The sequence below is a fragment of the Camelus ferus genome, chromosome 32 (genome assembly GCF_009834535.1).
Source record: "Camelus ferus isolate YT-003-E chromosome 32, BCGSAC_Cfer_1.0, whole genome shotgun sequence".
Taxonomy (NCBI): Eukaryota; Metazoa; Chordata; class Mammalia; order Artiodactyla; family Camelidae; genus Camelus; species Camelus ferus.
Window position 1 is genome coordinate 10128211 of NC_045727.1, and position 18611 is coordinate 10146821.

General features: G+C 55.6%; 1 protein-coding gene across 5 annotated transcripts in view; it reads left to right on the forward strand.

Annotated features, from left to right (window-relative positions):
* The window catches only part of GNB1L (G protein subunit beta 1 like), a 40764-nt gene that overhangs the window by 6365 nt on the left and 15788 nt on the right, over positions 1–18611 (forward strand). For 2 of the 5 annotated variants that reach the window (XM_032471900.1, XM_032471898.1), the window contains exons 2-4: positions 16077–16234; positions 16527–16680; positions 16988–17113. In XM_032471900.1, the coding sequence (XP_032327791.1) occupies positions 16147–16234; positions 16527–16680; positions 16988–17113 (368 nt within the window). In that variant the 5' untranslated portion in view covers positions 16077–16146. Of the gene's footprint in view, positions 1–15522; positions 15833–16076; positions 16235–16526; positions 16681–16987; positions 17114–18611 lie in introns of those variants that run through there. The other 3 variants (XM_032471899.1, XM_032471902.1, XM_032471901.1) reach the window with 3 other exon arrangements.

An 18611-nucleotide genomic window follows, 5' to 3' on the forward strand; every position in this document is an offset into this window, starting at 1 on the left:
CACCAGTACTGCAGAAAGGAACCTCCGGTGTCTCCGCAATCCCGTCCATTGCTGTCCCTCGGCCGACGTGGATGGGTTCCTCCGGACACATCTCTCCACCACTGTGAAGCACAGGTGGTGCACTTGACTGCCCCGTCTAGCGGCCCAAGAAGCCACTGCACCTTTCCTGAGCACTGATCTCCACAGGTGGGTGGGCCCTCGGCATGGCCCAGCCCTGCAGCCATGTCCCCACTGTCCTCTGCAGGCCTCTGCTTGGGCAGCGGGGCTTAAACGACAGTGTGTTTCCTCCTGGTTCTGGGCCTGGATGTCCGAGGTCTGGGTGTCATGAGGCTGTTCCTCCTGAGGCCTTTCTCCTTGGCCTGTGCACACTCTCATCTCCCTATGTCCCCATGGCTGTCCTCAGGGTGCCTGCATCCTCCTCTCATGAGGACACCAGTCCTGTAGGTTTGGGACCCACCCGTGTGACCTCATTTAACCTTAATTACCTCCTTAAAGGGTCCACCCCCAAGCACGGCCATGTTGAGGTGCTGGGAGTAGAACTCAGTGTCAGGGGAGGGAGGTACAGGTTAGCCCACAGTAACGCCTGAGCTGAATTCCTCTCTTGTTTTTGCAGTTTGGGGCAGTGCTCGTCAGCACCCTTCCACGTGGTCCCTGTGTGCAGAGCTGTCCCAGTCCCCGACCAGGACGTGCCCCATTGTCCCGTATCCAGGACTCCTTTTCCTAAGAAACCTCTCCCTGCCTGAGGGTGCACAGACATTACCCTGTATTTCCAAGTTCGGATATTTCCTTTTACGTTGACTTTGGAATCCCCTTGTAACTAACAGAGACGATCTGCTGTCATCACAACCTGTGAAGAGCAGACCCGCCCACCTGCGCCTCACCTGTAACACAAGTGGGGAATAAACGTTGGATGTGTGAAGCCACAAGTTCTGGGGCTTGTGTTTTCCACAGCATGACCTAGTCAGTCCTGATCGATAGCGCCCTGCTTCACCTCCCCACAGGGCACGGGCTGCCAGCATCAGGCTGGTGCTAGGCTGGCTGCACCTGTCCCTGGTCCCCTGTCCTGTACATGCCTGGCTCTCTGGTCTGGCCTGTCCCCACTAATTAAATGGCTCTATACTGAGTCTTCATTATCTGGTAGAGAAACACCACCTCTCTACCCTGGTTCTGCAAATCATCTTAGCAGGTTTTTGCAACATGTTTTATCCCAAACACAGACTGAGAGGGTGGGACAGGGGACCACGGTGTGGCCGTCACCCAGCTCTAGGGGTGGTCAGCCCTCACCCTGGGGTCACCGTGTTGCTGGACTGCCTGGCCCAGCACGATGTCCGGGATGGCAGGCGCCCTGAGCTCACTCTGTCTCTCTGGGCTATAGATGGGTGATCTGTTCCAGGGCATGAAGGGTGAGCCAGGGAAGAGCCCCTGGCCTGCAGGGCACCCTGTTCCTTGTCCTCCTGCTTTGGGGGTGCTCGTCCACCTGCCCAGCACCCTGTCTCCCCATTGGCGGGGCTGTCCGAAGGCGGGGAGGGACGTCTCTGGGCTGCTCTCCACCCATGGTCTGGGCGGGGAGCCTGGGCCGGTGGTCAGGAGTGAGCCCGCGCCCTGCCTGGCGGGTGCCACTCTTCATGGCTGAAGTGTGGCTGCTGCATGACAGCCCAGACCCCTGCTCCTCCCGGCTGTGCCTCTGGGCTGTTAGCCCCAGGAGACAGCAAGCTCAGCGCTTCTGCCGGCCAGAGACTCTGCTAGGCCAGGCAGACTAGTGACACGGTGCCCCCAGGGCAAGGGCTGACCACCATGCCACCACACCACGTGGTGGCATTTGTCTCTCCCACCCTCCTGTGAGGAGAGACAACTGTGGCTGCTGGAAGCGCCACATTCCCCCCAACGAGTCCTCGGGCAGACTGTCCACTGTATACTTCTGTGCCGTAGGCAAGGCTTTCTAAAGGCCATGTGTGGGTGGGGAGGTGGGAGGCCCATGAGGGCCTGCAGGGTAGGGATCCAAGAGGCACGGGGTTGGCCGGGCACCTGGTCAGCGTGCTGTCCCCTGGGGCACAGCAGCCTCACCACCTTGGCCCAGTGTTCTCCAATGACAGGGTGCAAAGGGGCTTCAGGTGGTGGCACCTGGGAGGGTGGCCTGGGCCAGTGCGGTTCTGCCCCTGCGCCTGCCATGGCCTCCCGGTCCCTTCATTGTCCCCCCACCTCCAGCAAGTTGCTGAAGTTCTCCAAGCCTCTCTCTTGCCTCCTGTAAACTGCAGAGAGTCGGCCTCGGGGCTGCACCCCGCCCACTGTCCCTCCCGTGAGGTCAGTGTGAGTGTACGTGTACCAGACAGGTGTGGGCACGGAGCCCTGGCCCACGGTGGGCACGGTGCACGACGGGATGTGTGGTGCATCGCTGCGCGTGTTCCCCACTTGAGGTGGCCTCTGCCACAGGAGCAGCCACTTGCACCCCGGAAGAACATGCCCCCCAGCACCACCCTTAGGGGCCCCCTGGCACCAGTCCCTGGGAGCGTTGTCTGGGCACAGCCGTCAGCACTAGGCAGCTGGCCCCTGTGGACCAGACCTCCTGGAGGAAGTGGCCCCAGTGGCTGGCAGTAGCCCCAGGATGGTCCCGTTTCCTGTAAAACTCAGAGCTCTTCCCCAGGAGCAAGCAGGCCGCGGCCTCTTGTTGGCCGGGGTCCCACCCCTGCCCGTAAGTGCCGCAGGCCGACTGAAAACGCCCAGTGGGCTTCCTTCCTGCCATCCCCAGGCTCCATGGACCCGACAGCCCTCACCCTGGTGTTTCCTCTCAGCCCAGCCAGGATGCCCGTCCCCCAGTCCCAAGGAGTCCCACTCGCAGCTCAGCGCCCGCAGCTGCAGGAAGCACCTCTCACACCTCGTGTGTTCACGCCTTGCCCGCCACGCGAGGCTCCAGGAGGCTCACTGCTGCTGTGGTGGTGGCGGGTTAGGGGAGGTCGGGCGCGGTGGGCTGGCGGGAGGGTCCTACTCAGCTCTGCCCATGCACCCAGTGCAGCATGTGGACCTTGACCCCCAAAGAGGAGCCTGGTCCCAGGAGTCTGGCCTCTGATGTGTTCTTCCCCAAACGCGGGGGCAAGTCAGGAGGGGCGCGCAAAGCCCCGAGGGGCTGCACGGGATTCAGCTGCCCCGAGGGGCCTGGGATGCTGCCCTAGGGAGGTGAGGTCGGTGCCGCTGCTGCTTGGGGTGTGGGGCCTGCTGGAGAGGCAGTGTCCCCTCCTGAGAGCCGGAAGCAGCCCAGCTTTGTGGGAGAAGTGACTTGCTTCTCTTGGATGGAATACGAGGCTCGGGCCCAGGACGAGGGGGTGGGTGGCCGTCTTCCCTGGGGTCTTCAGTAGCACAGCACTCGGCTGCACCCCAGAAACCGTGTCCATAGCTGTCCTCTGAGTTCGCTGTGCGGTTCACAGGTCACAGGGAGATGCCCTGCCCACGAGGGGCCCAGGCTGGGCTTGGGAGTCTTCCCTGTGCCCCCAGAACAGCCGGCACCAGGCCTGCCAGCCCCGGGCCCAGCACAATCAGGCACCACTGAGGCTGCCCCCTGGCTGCTGGGCAACACTGTGCCAGAGGCAGGCAGGCCTGGGACCCCACCCCCAGGAGCACACAGAGGTACATCAGGCCCGGGGGAGGTGGGAAGGGCCTGCCTTGGGGAAGGCGGTACAGGGATGGCGCCCGGTTCCCTGTCCGCACTGGGCTCTGAGGCCCGCAGTGCACAGGGCTGCCTGTGGCACCGCCCCCCCCCCCCACATCCCCCCCCCACCCTGGGATGGGATCTGCATCTTTGAAGCCACGGATACTGACAGAGGATTCAATGAATCCAAGGTCGCCAGCCGGGCGTTGACAGATGCCCGGCCACGATTCTATTTCTGATTTAATAACCGAATGGGAGGCTGGCCCTCGGTAATAATTAGGGCTAATTACTGAGGAGGTGTTGACAGACGGGCTGAGAGGAGACAAACTACCTTTATCCCGGGGCTTAGAGTCGGGTTACCGGCCGGCGCTTTCTGCCCCTCAGAAGGAGACGCTTCAATCACTCACCGAGGCTTCAAAGGGGAAGGGGCCCTGACAACGCCCGGGCCTGGAAAGGAGCGATGAAGTGGGCCTTTGACTCGGACGGCCACATAGAGCCCTGTCCAGAAATGGTTTCTTTGTGAAGTTTGAGTTCCCCGGGCAAAGCTGCCCCTGCACTCGGGCCAGGAGGGGCTGCGTGGGTGCGGGCGGGCGGGCTGCTGCCATGGCGGGCCCGACCCTCCCGGTCCCTCCTGGGCTGGGCCTGCGCTCGGCAGCCCATAGGGTGGGCGGGGCGGCGCGTCGTGTTTTCCTGGGCCCAGGAGCGCGTGTAGTCCTTTGTGGCCGAGAATGGCAGGTAATGGGACAGAGATGGTCATCTGCTCCCTCAGGCCGCTCCCCACCATCCGCCCCGTCTCACCTGGAGCACAGCTTCTCCACAGCCCTCATGGGCAGGCCCGGCCTCTCTGCAGGGAGCTGTGTCCTCATGGGCAGGCCTGGCCTCTCTGTAGGGGCAGGGTGTGTGTCCTTGGCCTTATTTATGGCCTGGGTGTCACTCGCAGGGTGCCCCAACCCCCGTCTTGAGCGGTGAGCCAACATGCTGGCTGGGCTGCTGACCCCGGGGCCTCAGTCATGAGAGGGGATGACTTGGAGGATCGCCCTGTGTCGTGGGCTGGTGGTCGATGCTCTGTGTGTGCACCTGCTGACTCGCCTGGTCTCCCTGCACTTCAAGGACCCCAGTTCCTTCTGTGAAGCAGAGGTTTCCCAGTGACTTGGCCTGGACCGTCCAGGCCACTGCATCTGTAGTGTGGCATCGAGGGCCGGTTCTGGGATTCAGGCCCTGCCGTGGTCTGCCCTGCTCAGGACAGCCTGTCCAGGTGTGGCCTGGGTGGTGCGGAGGGAGGGGGTCTCTTCCTCCTGGCCTGGAGTCTTCCCGCCAGAATGGCCGTGCTGCTGCAGAGAAGACGGTGTCGCTGGATCAGCATCCCCCTTTCCCACGTGCCGCCCTGCTCCTGGGAGGAACAGGGTGGAGATGGTGAAAGATCCCAGGAAGTTGCCTGACTGAGTACTGACCGCCCTGTGTCGGGCACTACTGATGAGTCTAAGTCTGTTTACATTAGGGCAAAAATAGGATGGTATATTTATTTCAATACGGGAAGCACTTAAAGAGTGGCCTTACGTCTGTTTAAAGTCACCTGGACTGGATTAGAAACTGGCTCTAAAGCCAGAACAATCCATGCAGAAGACTGGGTTTTCATGACATATTAGGTAAATAAAATACCACTAAATGCAGCTGGAGAAAAAACAGCCTCCAAATATTGTCCAATGTGTTTTATTTGAAAAGTAGCCTCCCAGAAGATGGCGGAGAGGGCAGCGGCCCAGCACGGTACCGAGCGGTGGTGGAAAGGTGCCCACAGAGATGGGCCAGTGCCTCACTGGTGGGAGCCCAGCCCGGAGCTGGTTCAGACGTCCGTAGTTTTCCCTCAGCCCTCCTCCCGTCCAGGACCCACTGGGGACCCCATGACGTTCGGTCGTCACATCTCCTTTGGGTCCTCTTGGGGTCCTCTTGGCTGTGAGCCTCCCATTGCCCCTCATTCATGAGGGCCCTCCACTGGGACTGTCACATCTTTTTCTTGAGATTAGACCGGGGTTTGGGTTTCAGGAGCCATCACGTCATATCGGGGGTGTGCTGACCTCGATCACCTGCTGGTAGCAGGGGTCAGGGCCCCTGGTGAAGCTGCCCCCTCCAGGCTGCTCTCTGAGGAAGGCAGCCCCCCACCCCACCCCGCACACCCCTGCCAGGGTGGGAGTTCTGCACAGATTTGACTCCTCTCCCCTTTGTTTATTTCTTGAATCATTTCTCTCATTGCTGTGGACTCGTGGGTCCTTCCCACAATTGTGAATGTCCTGTCATGCACTTACAGGGAGTCTTAACATGTGTCTGCAAACCAAACCCCTGCCTCAGAGCCCTCCTCTCACTGCCCCAGTGGTCAGCTCACCCCGACCCTGGCCCCAGCCCCGGCCCCTCCAGTCTCGCCGTCCACCTGGCCCCGCCCTTTCTAGAACTCTGTGTGAAGAAGGCCACGTAGTTGTAGCCTGTCCCTCCACCCCGTGATTCTCTGGGGTTCGTCCACGGCGCTGCACCTATCAATACTTGGTGCCTTTTGTTATTGCTCAGGAGTGGGGTCATTTAGGTTATTTCGCATTTGGGCAGATTCTGAGTGGAACCTTGAGGAGCAGCCAGGGACAGGCTTTTGTTTACACATCGCTTTCATTTCTCTGGAATAAATATCCGGAGGCAGGGTCTCCGGCAGCATGACACTCAACTTCGAGTTCCCGGAAGCCGCCCAGGCCTTGTCCAGGGTGCTGTGCACAGGATGCACTGGGCGTCCCCACCAGCGTCCCCACCCACACTTGGCTACCTCCTGAGCCCCGAGGGCTGCTGCTGCCTAGCATCGTCCTGTGCTCCCAGCTTCGCTGCTCTGTGCATTTCTAAACTGGGTCATTTCGTTCCTGTTGAACTTTTTTAAAGTATTACTGATATACAGTGAAGTGCACGTATTTAAAGTGGCTAATTTGACAAGTTCTAGCACTTGTGTGAGCATCGCCACACTGGAGACGTGAGCTAGCCCTGTCCTTAGGGAAACCTCAGGGTTCCCGCTTGACCCTGTTAGTGCCGCTCCGCCCCTGCCCGGTGCCACTCATCTGCTTCTTGTCGCTGTAGGTGTCTTGCATTTTTTCGAATTTTGTGTAGACAGAATCATGGTATTGACCCTTTTTCCTGCTGCATGTACTCAGTGTCTTGATTTCGAGGCTGATTCCCGTGACCGGCGCTGGGCCCTTTATTGTGGCGTGTGTGTAAATCACTGCTTGCTCAGCCTGCGATGGGTGTTTCGATGGGTCCCAGTTTGGGGCTTTTTTTTTTTTAAGAAACAGCCAAACTTTATTCCAAAGTGCTGCTCCCAATATATTCCCATCAGCAACATGTGAGAGCTTCTGTCACCCCTGCGGGCGTGGCCGCCCTCTGACTATGGAAGCCTGCAGTGCGTGTGCCTGTGGTGTTTGTTGTTTCCATGATGCCCAGAAGTGCTATGTTTTCATGTCCTTTTTTTCCGTTTGCGGATCTTGGCTGAAGTGTTTATGTAAATCTTTTGCCCATTTCTAACTTTTTAAATTGATTTTTCTTTGTTTTCCTACTGAATTGTGAGGATTCTCTATACATGCTGGTTACATGATTTGCAGGTATTTTTTTCCCAGTCTGTACCTTGTTTCTTCACTTTCTTAGTAGTATCTTTCACAGGGCAAAAGTTTGTAATTTTGTTGAAGTCAAATGTATTCATTTTTCTGTTACGGACCAAGCTTACTGAGAGTTGTAAAAATTGTGAATGGTGAAAATTTCACCTCTTGGGGAGTGATGGAAATGTTAGCTATCTTGGTAAGTGGTGGTGGTTTCATGGGTGCATACATCTATCAAAATTCACCAAATTGTACATCTGAAATATGTGTAGTTGACTGTACAGGAATCATACCACAATAAAGGTGTTAAAGAAAAAAATCACATTTCTGTGTGCTGAATTTTGCCAGATGCTTTTTCTATATCCATGTAGCTGATGTGTGCCCAGGTTTTTCTTCTTCGTGTGTGAATCTGGTGGAGTGTACCCATTAATTTTTGAATGTTGAATCAGCTTTGCCTTCCTGAAATAAACCCTAGGAGGTCATGGTGTATTCTTTTTATATACTGATGGCTTTGATTTACATTTTTTTGAGGATTTTTACATCTGTGTTCATAACAGATACTGGCTTCTGGTTTTCTTTTCTTGTGTTGTCTTTGTCTGGTTTTGGTACTAGGGTCATGCTGGCCTCAAAATTGGGAAATGTTTCCCTTTTTTCTGTTTTCTGGAAGAATTATATAGAACTGGGGTGATTTTTTTTCTTTAAATGTTGGATAGAATGTACCGGTCAAGTCATGTGGGCTGGAGTCTTCTTTTTTAGACAAGGATTTTAGCTAAAACGAAGTTCTTTTAATCGCTAAAGGGCCATTCAGGTCATTTCTTCTAGGTGACTTGGAAGCCACCTAGTCTGTGGTCTTCAATTCCCATTGCATCTGAGTTGCTGGGTTTATGTGCATTGTGGTGTTTATAGTGTTTCCTTATCGTCCTTCTAAAGTTTGTGGTGGCTAGTGAGAACCCTTCTTCCCATGTTATCTTCTCTTTTTCGTCAGTCTAGCTAGAGCTTTATCTGTTTTATGGCCCTTTTTAAAGACTCAGTTTCTGTTTCTGCTGATTTTTCTACATGGTTGCACTATTCTCTGTTTTGTTTCTTTCTGTCTGGACTTTATTTCCTCCCTTCTACTGGTTTTGGGCTCATTCTGCTACTCTTCTTGTTTCTTGAGGCGGGAGCTAGGTCACTGACTTGAGACCTTTCTCCTTTCCTAATTTGGCGCTGGATGCTCTAAATTTCCTCTAAGTGCCCCTTCAGCTGCACCCTACAAGTTTCAGTAATTTCCATTTTCATTTTCAGTCAGGTCCTCTTTGGGCCATTGATTATGTAAAAGTGTGTTGTTTATTTTCCCAATATTTGGAGATTTTTTTTGGTTAACTTTCTGTTATTGATTGCCAGGTTAAATCTATAAGGTCAGAGAACATACTCTGTATGCTTTTGGATTTTCTACATTTCTTTTTGCGATATAATTGACATGTGGCATTATGTTAGTGTCAGGTGTACAGCGTAATGATTTGCTATTTGCGTGTGTTGCAGAGTTATCGCCGCGATTAGTCTAGTTAGCATCTGTCACTTCAGATAGTTACACAGGTTGCTCTACATTTTTTAAGGTTTAGGACACAGGATGCGGTCTATCTTGATGAACATCCCGTATGTGTTGGGTGGAACGCTCACATCATGTCCACGAGGTCGGGGTAGACGGTACTAGGTCTTCTGTGCTATTTTCTGGACTTGTTCACTCTACTGCGAAGGAGGAGTTGCGTCTCTGGCTGTGATTACGTATCTGTTTCTGCTCTCGCTTCTGTCGGTTTTTCCTTCACACGTTGTGAGGTTCTGCTGTTAGCTGAATACGTGTTCAGGACTCGTGTGTCTTCTTGCCTCTGATAACAGTCCTTGTTCTGAGGTCCACTTTGATGTGAATACAACTACCCCAGCTTTCTTGGCTGTTTGTATAGTATAGCCCTTTCACAATTTTACTTTCACTTTGTCTATGTTTTTATATTTAAAGTAGGCTTCTCCTGGGTATCTTGCATAGTTGGGTCTTTTTTTTTTAATTCAATTTTTTTGAGGAGTAATTAGGCTTATTTATCATAATTTTTTAACGGAGGTTCTGAGGACTGAACCCAGAACCTTGAGCATGCTAAGCACACACCGCGGAGATAAACCTCCTCCCTCTTTTTTTTTTTAATAGCATATAGTTGTTGGGTCTTATAATTAATATGCTGAGAGCGTTTACGTTTATTGTAATCACTGTTACGGCTCTATTTTGGTGTCTCATTTTGTTGTTTTCTCTTTTTCCTGAAGTTTTGGTCTGCTGCCCTCTCCTTCTAGCCCTCTTTTGGGTTTTCTGGATATTTTCAAATACCTTTTAAATTTTCTATTGACGTTTTGGCTATATCTCTTGTGTGAAATACTATGTTTTTAATAGTTGTTCTAGGGATTACACTGTATCTGCTTAACCTTTTGCAGTTTTCTTAGAGCTGTTTTTTTCCATTGCAAGTAAAATATAGAAAGTTTACAACCACATGGGGTCCCCTCACCGTCCACCCTTCATGTATTGAAAATCCCACCAGACAGTGTTAATATCTTTAACAATATACATGTTTGCTTCAGAGGAGAAAATTTTTCTTTTACATTCTCTTTTTTTTGGTGGGGGGAGGTAATTAGGTAATTTGGTTTGTTTGTTTAAGGAAGTTCTGGGGATTGGACCCAGGACCTTGTGCGTGCTAAGCACGCGCTGTCTTTTATAGTAATTTACCCAGATAGTTACCATTTTCCTTCCTCTGCCTTCTTGAAGGTCCACACTGCTTTCCGATCTTTCTTCTGAGCTGTAGAATCTCCTCTAATATTTCTTTTAGAGCACATCTCTTGGTTTTCATTCGTCTGAGGGTGTCTTTATTTTGCCTTCATGCCCAAAGGAAGATTTGCTGGGTGAGGAGTCCTTTTCTCTCAGCACTGCCGTCTGACCCCCGCGGTTCTGATGAGACACTCACATTCATTCAGACTGTTAGCTCCCTGTATGTGGCGTGCCGATGCTGCCCAGGTTTTATTGCTGTGACTTTTCAGCAGCTTAATTGTGATGTATGATTGTCTTTGCGTTTATCCTGTTTATGATTCATTGAGTTCTTGAATCTATAAATTTTTGTCTTTTCCCAAATGTGTGAAACTTCAGGCATTATTTATTCAGGTAATTTTCCTACTCCATCTTTTCCTCTTCTCCTCAGACTCTGGTGATGTGAACGTTAGACTTCTCCTGTCATCCCACAAATCCCCACTGCTCTGGTCGTTTACGCCCGTCCTCTGTCTTTCTGGTCTCACACTGGGTCATTTCTCTTGACCAGCCTTCATGTCTCCGACTCTCACCTTTATGATCTCCCATTCCATTGCTGAATGTTTTTCTTTCAGTAATTGTATTATTCTGTTCTGAAGTTCCTTTTAAAAAAAAAAAAAAGTTCTCTCTCTGCTGAGAACTTGCCTTCATTCATTTCCGACATGTTTACCTTTGCTTCGTGGAGTATACTCATAAAAGCTGCTTTAAAATCCTTATCTGACATTCCAACATCTGAACGGTATCGAGGCTGGTGTCTATAAATCGTTTCCTTGGAGAAGTGATCTCATTGCCCAGTTCTTGTGTGTGGAGCACTTCTGTATTGTGCCCTGGACATACCTTGCGTTGAGTATGACGTTGGGCACTCTGGAGAATGTTAAGTTTGGAGTAACAGGTAGTCAGCTCAGTCAGATTTGCACCACAAGTTCTGTCTCACCCTCTGTGGGCTGTAGTTTTAATCTCATTTCCATTTTCAAAGCTTTGATACGCTGCTTTGGGTCTGTCCTGGGCGTGTGCAGCTTGGGGGTGCCTGAGGTTTTCCTGGGCTCAATCGCAGAAATAAGGGGTCTTTTTCTTCATCCCTTCCCAGAGGACCCAGCTGGACAGAAAGACGGGGTTTCTCTCAGAGTCACGTCCAGGCAGCTCCAGATCCAGCCATCCCTGGGGCAGTGGCAGAGCAAACAGAAACACAAACCATCAGGGAGCTTGTCTTTTGACTTTTTAGAAACTAGGATTTTCTATGGCTTTTTGGCTATACCTCTTATATTGTATACTATCTTTTTAACCAAATCTAAGGCTTACACTTTTTCTCTGCACTGCTGTTCAGAAATCAGTTTCTATCCAAGTTTTAGGCACCACTGCCTTGCAGCTGTGCAGCGTGGACCCACCCTCAAGGCAGTGCCCCAAGACATGGAAGAAAAACAGGAAACCTGGGCCCGTACAGGTCAGTTCTCCAAGTTTTTGCTTGTCTCCAAAGTCTTTCTGCTGTTGTTCACTTTTCAGACTTTTCAGGTAAGTGATGTTCATTTTTTGTCTCGAGTTTTTAGTTGCAGTCAGGCAGGTAGAGAGCAGAGAGGCGATAGGGAGCCTACTCCCCCCGGCCGGAGCCAGAAGGTAGTTTTACACCGGTATTTCCACTGCTTTCTGCTTTATTTCTGCTTTCTCACTGCATCTGTTTGCCTGGTATGTCTTTGTCTCTCATTTTTGCCTCTTGGAGTCACTTTACTAACTTTTTCCGTACTGACTTGTGTGTGCTGTGCCGTGACTGTTTCCTCCCTGTTTCTGGCCACATTTCTGACTTCAATGATGTCTTCTGAAGAAAATTGTGATTTTGAACTTGGTCCACGTGACATTTTCCACTCTGTGGAGTGTTCTGTCGCATTCTGCAGCCGGTGGCCGCTCGGGTAGCGCCAGGCCCTGCTACCGTCCACGGTGCTGCTTTGAGCGTCCCGGCGCACGTCCTTGTGCGCAGCCGTGCGGACGCCTTTAGGGTGTTAAGAGTGGCTGCTGGGTCGCAAGGTGTGCGAGACAGTCCCCGCCTGCTTTCCAAAGTGACTGTTTTAGATTTTGCCCCAGTTGCCTCACATCTTGGTCAACATTTGACAGACTGTTTAATTTTTGCAAATCTGCCAGGAGTGCAGTCATAGCGCATGGTGGTTTTGACAGGCATTTCCAAGGTTATTAATTAGGTTAAACATCTTTCATGTGTTTATTGGACATGTATGTTTCTTGTGAAATGTCTGTTCAAGGCTTTTGCTCATTTTTCATTTGGTGTTTGCTTTTTTATTGTGTTGCTCTGTGTTCTCTGTCTGTTAGGAAGCACTCAAGTCCCGGGTGGGTTTGTCTCCCGCCCTGCCCCCACACACGTTTATATTCTGAATTACAGAGAAGTCACCAGTGTGGTAAACGACACTTGTGTACCCTGCACCTGCGCCTGCTGGTACTTGCTTTACTGTGTACTTGCATGGAGGTAGGGAGAGACTTGCATAGGGCTTTTCTGAAACATTTGAAAACAGATTGCAGACATTTCACCTCTAAGATGCTGCAACCTGAGAATGAGGGCACTCTTCTGCATAAAACACCATTGTTTTCCCTAAGAAAATTAGCAATGCTCATTCCGTATTATCAGCAGCCCAGTTGTGCCAGAACCGTGCTCGTGGCCTCATTTTTTGACTCAGGATCTCCTGGGGCCCGCACACCACGTGTGGCCGTGAGGCTCTCCAGTCTCTGCATGTGGAAGAGACTCCCTGCTGCTGCCCTTGCTGTTTGCCCTTGACCTTTTCCACCCCATTGGCAGGTCAGGGCCAGGGTGGGAGTATGCCTTCTGGTGCCCATGGAGGGGGAGCCGTGAGAGCCAGGTGTCTGCCCTGGGCAGGAGCGTCTCCTCCTTGGTGGGAGTGGCCTGTGGAGCCACACTGCGACCATGACCCCGAGCACATCTGCCCACCAGCAGCCCTTCACCGCCAGGTCCTTCTCCACATCTGAGAGGTGATGTTCAGTCTCTCGCTCCCGGTCTGTACTGGCCGTTCTGTCTTCTTGCCTCTGGAACCGTGACGAGCCCATGTCTCGCAGCCCCACTGCCGTGCTCAGGTGCCCTGCTGCTTTTGCCCCTAGAGTCCTCCTCGCGGCGGCTGGGTCTCCTGGTCTGGTCCTGTAGTGCTGCCCCGAAGTCTGCACTTCTCAGGGCTTTTCCTGTGGGTTCACTGAGGCCTGGGGCAGTGGAGGGGGGCTCCTTCTGAGAGACAGCAATGAGGTTTGGGCTGCAGCTGGAGGGCGGGCATCATTCTGGCCCTGTGGGTGCGGTGAGATCTGGTTCTGTCCGACACCGAGCGTTCAGCCCAGGGGTCCCGTCTTAGTGGGGCTCCTTTGAGATCACTGTCCTTGGGCCGGGCTCCAGGTGTAGGGCTGCAAGGGCCCGAGGGCAGGGCCAGCCGCGGGCTCTGCAGGCTTCTCCAGGTTTGACCTTGATGAGCTTTTCGCCTCTGAAGTTTCTAGGCTTTTTCTTACCAACACAGTATCGAAGAGTTTGGTTTCTCCTTTATCAGCATTTTCAGTTGTTCTGGGGAGAGTGTCATTCAGGCCTCCATCCTGCTGGAAGGGGCGCCGCCCAGGCGAGGAGCATCAGGGACTGGGACTGCTGGGGGAGCCTCACCCTTGTCCCATGTCCCCTGTGGCCTGGCTCGCACTGTCGCACAGGCAGCAGTGACGAGGACCCGCAGGCAGGGGCTGGGGTTGGTGGTCCTGTTGGTACAAACCCCCAGCAGCCCAGGAACGTGGGGTGGGACCTGTGGTCTTTGGACACCAGGCCCCTGCCCAGCCCTGCCTCCCCTGCCTCTCAAATTGCACAGGTTTCCGGCCCCGCGGCTGTGTGTGGGCTCCTGCCTCCCCTGTGCTGCCCCTCCACCACTCCCACAGTGGGAGGCCGGTCCCCCTCGAGTGGTTCCCATGAGGCCTATGGCCGCTGCCAAAGCTAGCGCAGAGGGACATGGGGCCAGGGTTCGGGGGGGTTTGTGGCCACGGTTGGCGAGGCTGTCGGCCTGGGCAGGTGGTGTCAGACTGTCTCCCTTTTCCACTGTAAAGGACTGTGTCTCGCAACACTGGGGCTGTGCTGTGCGGGTGACAGTTCGGGCTCCTCTGCCTGCAGGACAGAGCAGGGAGCCAGACTGACATGCACCCCGACTTCCAGGGCCACAGCCTCCGCTCGGGTGGCCTGGTGCCAGGAGATAGGATAATGTGATTCTTCTCAGTTAGAGTAATAAGGAATAATTAGACGTCATAAATCAAGTCATCACGGGATATTGTCATGGGGAAAGTATGTAGCTAGAATTAATTAGTTTTCAAATAAAGCATTTACTTTAATTGCTTCAAATGATGGAGCCCTTAATTGCCGATGCTTCGTTTTGGCTGAGCGTCCAGCACTGTAATGACACAACAGATTTTTCCCCGCGGTCCTGGGGAGACGGGGGTGCTGGATTTCATCACCTCGCAGTGAGCCTGATGTGCAAGGTTCTGGAAACTCCGTCAGGCCGCAGGCAGGTGGCAAGTGTGGGCTGGGCTTGTGCTGGTGCTGTACAGGGCTCCCCGCCACCTGCGTGTGTGTGTGCGGGCGCCTGTGTGAGCATGTGTGAGCACATGTGTGAGCACGTATGTACATATGTGTCCACAGGTGTTAGCACGTGTGTGCATGTCAGGACTGCACGATGGGAGCCTGTGTGCAGGTGGCCTGTCACTGCAGCCTGGGCTGACTGGGGGCTGCACCCCCGGTCCTGGACAGGGGCCTCTCTGCTGGGCTGAGGTGCTTTAGCAGGGTCTGTGTCCTTGGGTTTCTGGGGTCCTGGGGTCCGGCAGCCCCGCTCCTGTCACTGGCCAGCGGTCTCTGGGGCAGGTGTGGCACAGGTGGGCAGTGGCTTCTGAGGGTCCCACAGCTGCCCCTCCAAACATGTCCTCAGGCCAGCCGGTCCAGGCAGCCACCGCAGGGTCTCCAGGCAGCCGTCCTTACATCTAGGAGTCAGTTGGCTTTTAGCCAAAGGTGGGAGGGACTATTTGGCTGAAAACCCTAAAAGAGAGAGAAACAGAGACAGAGACACAGACAAGCAGAGACTCGGCTGCTGTGAAGCGTGTCCCTGGCCCCTCCTCCCTGAAACCCTGTGACAGAGGCAAGATGTCAGGGTGGAGCATCTGCCCCTGCAGGCTCCACGGTGAAGGTAAGTCGCCCGAGTCAGACCTGCGGCTGCCTCTTCCTGGGCCTTGGCATTTTGGCCCAGCCCTGCTTCCACCGCCCTCGAGTTGGCCAGACCTGGTGACCTCCAGGCTCCTGTCACTGCCTGCCCTCTGCTCCTCATGGCTGCCAGGCCCCTGCTGCCTCAGAAGCACCACTTCTTAGGTTTTGAACCTTTTGCTCCAGTCACACTGCTCCTGGGCCTCTTCCGAAGCCCGGGGCTGGAAGGAAAGGCTGTCCCATCTCTGGGGTGGGGAGGTGCGGGGCTCAACGTCTGAAGCGGCGAAGCCCAGGGACCAGCCACTTTTTCCTCAGCCCCAGCTGTCCTCCCAGAGCCCTTCCTAGCGTCCCACCCTCACATTTTCCCGTCCCCCCCACTGGTGGCTGTGCGGCCTTGGCCCTGGCCCCATCCTGCAGAGCCCACAGGAAAGGCCTCCACCCAGCTGCTCCAGCCTTTCCCTCCCCCAACTCAGCCCACCCGGGGCCTGCGGGCAGACGGAGGTGGCTCTGGCTGCCTGTGGGACTGAGGTGGCGGTCAAGTGGGCTTGGTAGGAACCCTGGCGCTTCTCCTTTGGGTGGGTGGGCCCAGCAGGCCTTACACGCGATACCACTGATTAGAGGAAGGGTCTCTCCTCTGTGAGGGGCGGCCTTCCTGCGGTGACAGGGTAACTGGTCCCCTGCTGCTTGGTGGCAGTGCAGGCTCTGAAGCACTTGAGGCGTGAGCCTGGAGGCGTAGGGTGGTTCTCTGACTGTCCCTGGGTGGCTGTGACAATTGGAAGTTGTGATGTACAGGACTGGGACCCGGCGGGCCGTGTCTGCAGCTCACGAGGAATAAGCTCCCCTCCGTCTTTGAGTCCTGCTCATGCCTCTGGCACCGGGGACCTCGCACACGTCTGACTTTGCTGGGAGGAGCTGGAGCGAGGCCTGGACTGAGGGCAGGGACACTCCAGGTGGGTGAAAAGCCCAGAGGAGCAGGACCCTGCCCCAGTAGGATGGTGCTGGTGTGGCCAGGGGGCTCAGAAAGCAGGAGGTGCAGCTGGTGGGTGAACAGAGGCAGGTGCAGGGCACGGTGGGAGGGCGTGGTGCTGCTGGGCCTGCCTGGGGAGGCCGGTGTTGGGACGGGGGTGCCCCTGGGTGCAGAGGCCGGGAGCAGATGGAAGAGGGGTTTAGGGGTGGGCAGCATGCAGGGAGACTCCGGTGCCTTCCTGAGGGAGATCACTCACGCCCTCCTTCGGTCCCCAGGTGACTGCATCCCGCCCAGCATGGTGGCCCCACCGTCCCCACCGCCCCCACCACCAGACCCTCAGTTTGTCCTCCGAGGCTCCCGGTCAGCAGTGCATGCGCTGCACTTCTGCGGAGGAGCCCAGGGGCAGGGGCACCCGCTGCTCCTCTCAGGGTGAGTACCCCTTGGCCCGGGGGACTACGGCTGAAGTCGGGGGGCGGCTAGCAGTGAGCCAGGCACTCTGCCCTTTCAGAGCCCTCTCGACAGGCTGTCCCCTTGGGTGTCCCCCAAGAAGGAGTCAGGGACACTCTCCCCTGGAGCCGGGACCAGCTCGCCCTAACCCTAACCCCCGTCTCCCCAAGAAGAGGCTCCCCAGGGCCCTGCCCGCCTTCCTTGGCTCAGCTCACATTCAGGTCACCTCGACTGGAAGCTGCTGGCTAAACGCCTGTCCACCAGCTGTGCGGGGTCCTCCTCTGAACAGGTCTCTGCACGGGCTGGTGCACATCTGGAGCCTGCAGACACGGAGAGTGCTCGCCACCCTGGATGGCCACGCGGGCAAGTGTGTGACCTGGCTTCAGACTCTGCCCCCAGGGCCCCAGCTCCTCAGGTGGGTCTTGGTGGCAGTGAGTGTAGCTCCCAGGGAGCCAGGCTGTGGCCCTCAGTGGAGGCCTGGGGGCCTCCCCAGCTGCCGAGACGGCTGGCTCCCAGCGGCAGAATAGGACGGGACCCATCCCAAGGCAGCGCCACCAGGGGTGCGGGGTGCCCGGCAGCTGCTCTCTGAGGAGAGCTTGACAGACACACGCTGCCTGTGGTCTGAGCAGAGCCCACCCTGGCCTGCCAAGATGCCCAGGGCAAGGGCTAGGGCCCCCCTCAGAGGAGCCTCAGTCCTCTCCTGCAGGCCGGGCCATGGTATCACGCTTGCCACCCTGCAGGTGGCCTTCTCTCCACCCTCCTGTGAGGCAGGGAGGACTGGTTGGCAGAGTGGCCCAGAGTCTGAGCCTGGAGCCCACCCAGCCTGACAGGGCTGCGCTCCATCCCCCGTGTACCTGGGGTTCTGGGAGTGACAAAGTGAGTGGGAGATGGTGGAGCCAGGGGGTTCTGGCTCCCCAAGGCAGTGGCGGTTCCAGCCTGTGAGTGTCAAGAGGGGCTGTGGGGTTGGGGGGCTGGTCTGCACAGTGCAGGGGAGAGGGGCCTGTGGAGGTGACGGACCAGGACTCCAGTGGGAGGCGGGCCAGAGGCAGCAGACAGGGGCTGGTGGATGAAGGAGTAAGTTGGGTGGGCTTCCATCCTTTCCCTGGAGGGAAGGATGGTCCGGGGCGTTCACAAACCAGGAGGGCCTGGGAGAGCGGGGCCGTCAGGTGGCCAGAGTCTGAGGTTGCTCCGATTTCTGCCCCTGTACAGGGGTCGCTGTACCAGAAATCTACCAGGTCACAGAGGGCCTTCCCGAGCGCCCTCTGCCCCCAGAACTCCAGGACAGCTCTGCTTTCCTCCTGCTCCGGACTTGGAGCCCAAGCCCCAGAAAACAAGGCCTGCTGGGCCCCCACTGGGCTTCAAAGCACTTTTGTGCTGGACTTCAGCTGGTGCCACGCCCTGCGGGGGCTGGGGACCCAGGGCGTGCGGGAGGCGGTGCCCTGGACGTGTGCTCCCTGAGGGCCATCCTCGCAGGCCCTTCTGCTCCCTGCCCAGCTGCTCAGATGCCCCCTCGTGCTGCAGGGGTCCCCGTATGGCTTTGCTCTTTCCTTGACAGTTAGAGCAGACGTGGTGTCCAAGGACCCTGCTAAGCTGCTTGTGTCCACAGTTGCTGCTGGTAGACCTTCCTCCTGAGTTTTCAGCTGCAATGTAGGCCCTTCAGGGCCTCCTGCTCCTCCAGGGCCCAGGCACCCTGGGCTGTCTTCAGGGACCCCCTGCCCGGGGGCCCACTCCCTGGAGGACCGGCTGACGCTGTGCGGGAGGCAGGCTCCAGGGGCACTCTGGGAGTGCGTGTGTGCTGGCTGGCGCCGCTGGAACCCTGCTGCAGGCGGGGGTGCAGACCGTGCAGGTGCGTGGAGTGCCCAGGTGCGTTTACGCTGCACTTAGAGGCCAGGCGCCCAGCTGTGTTTGGAAGC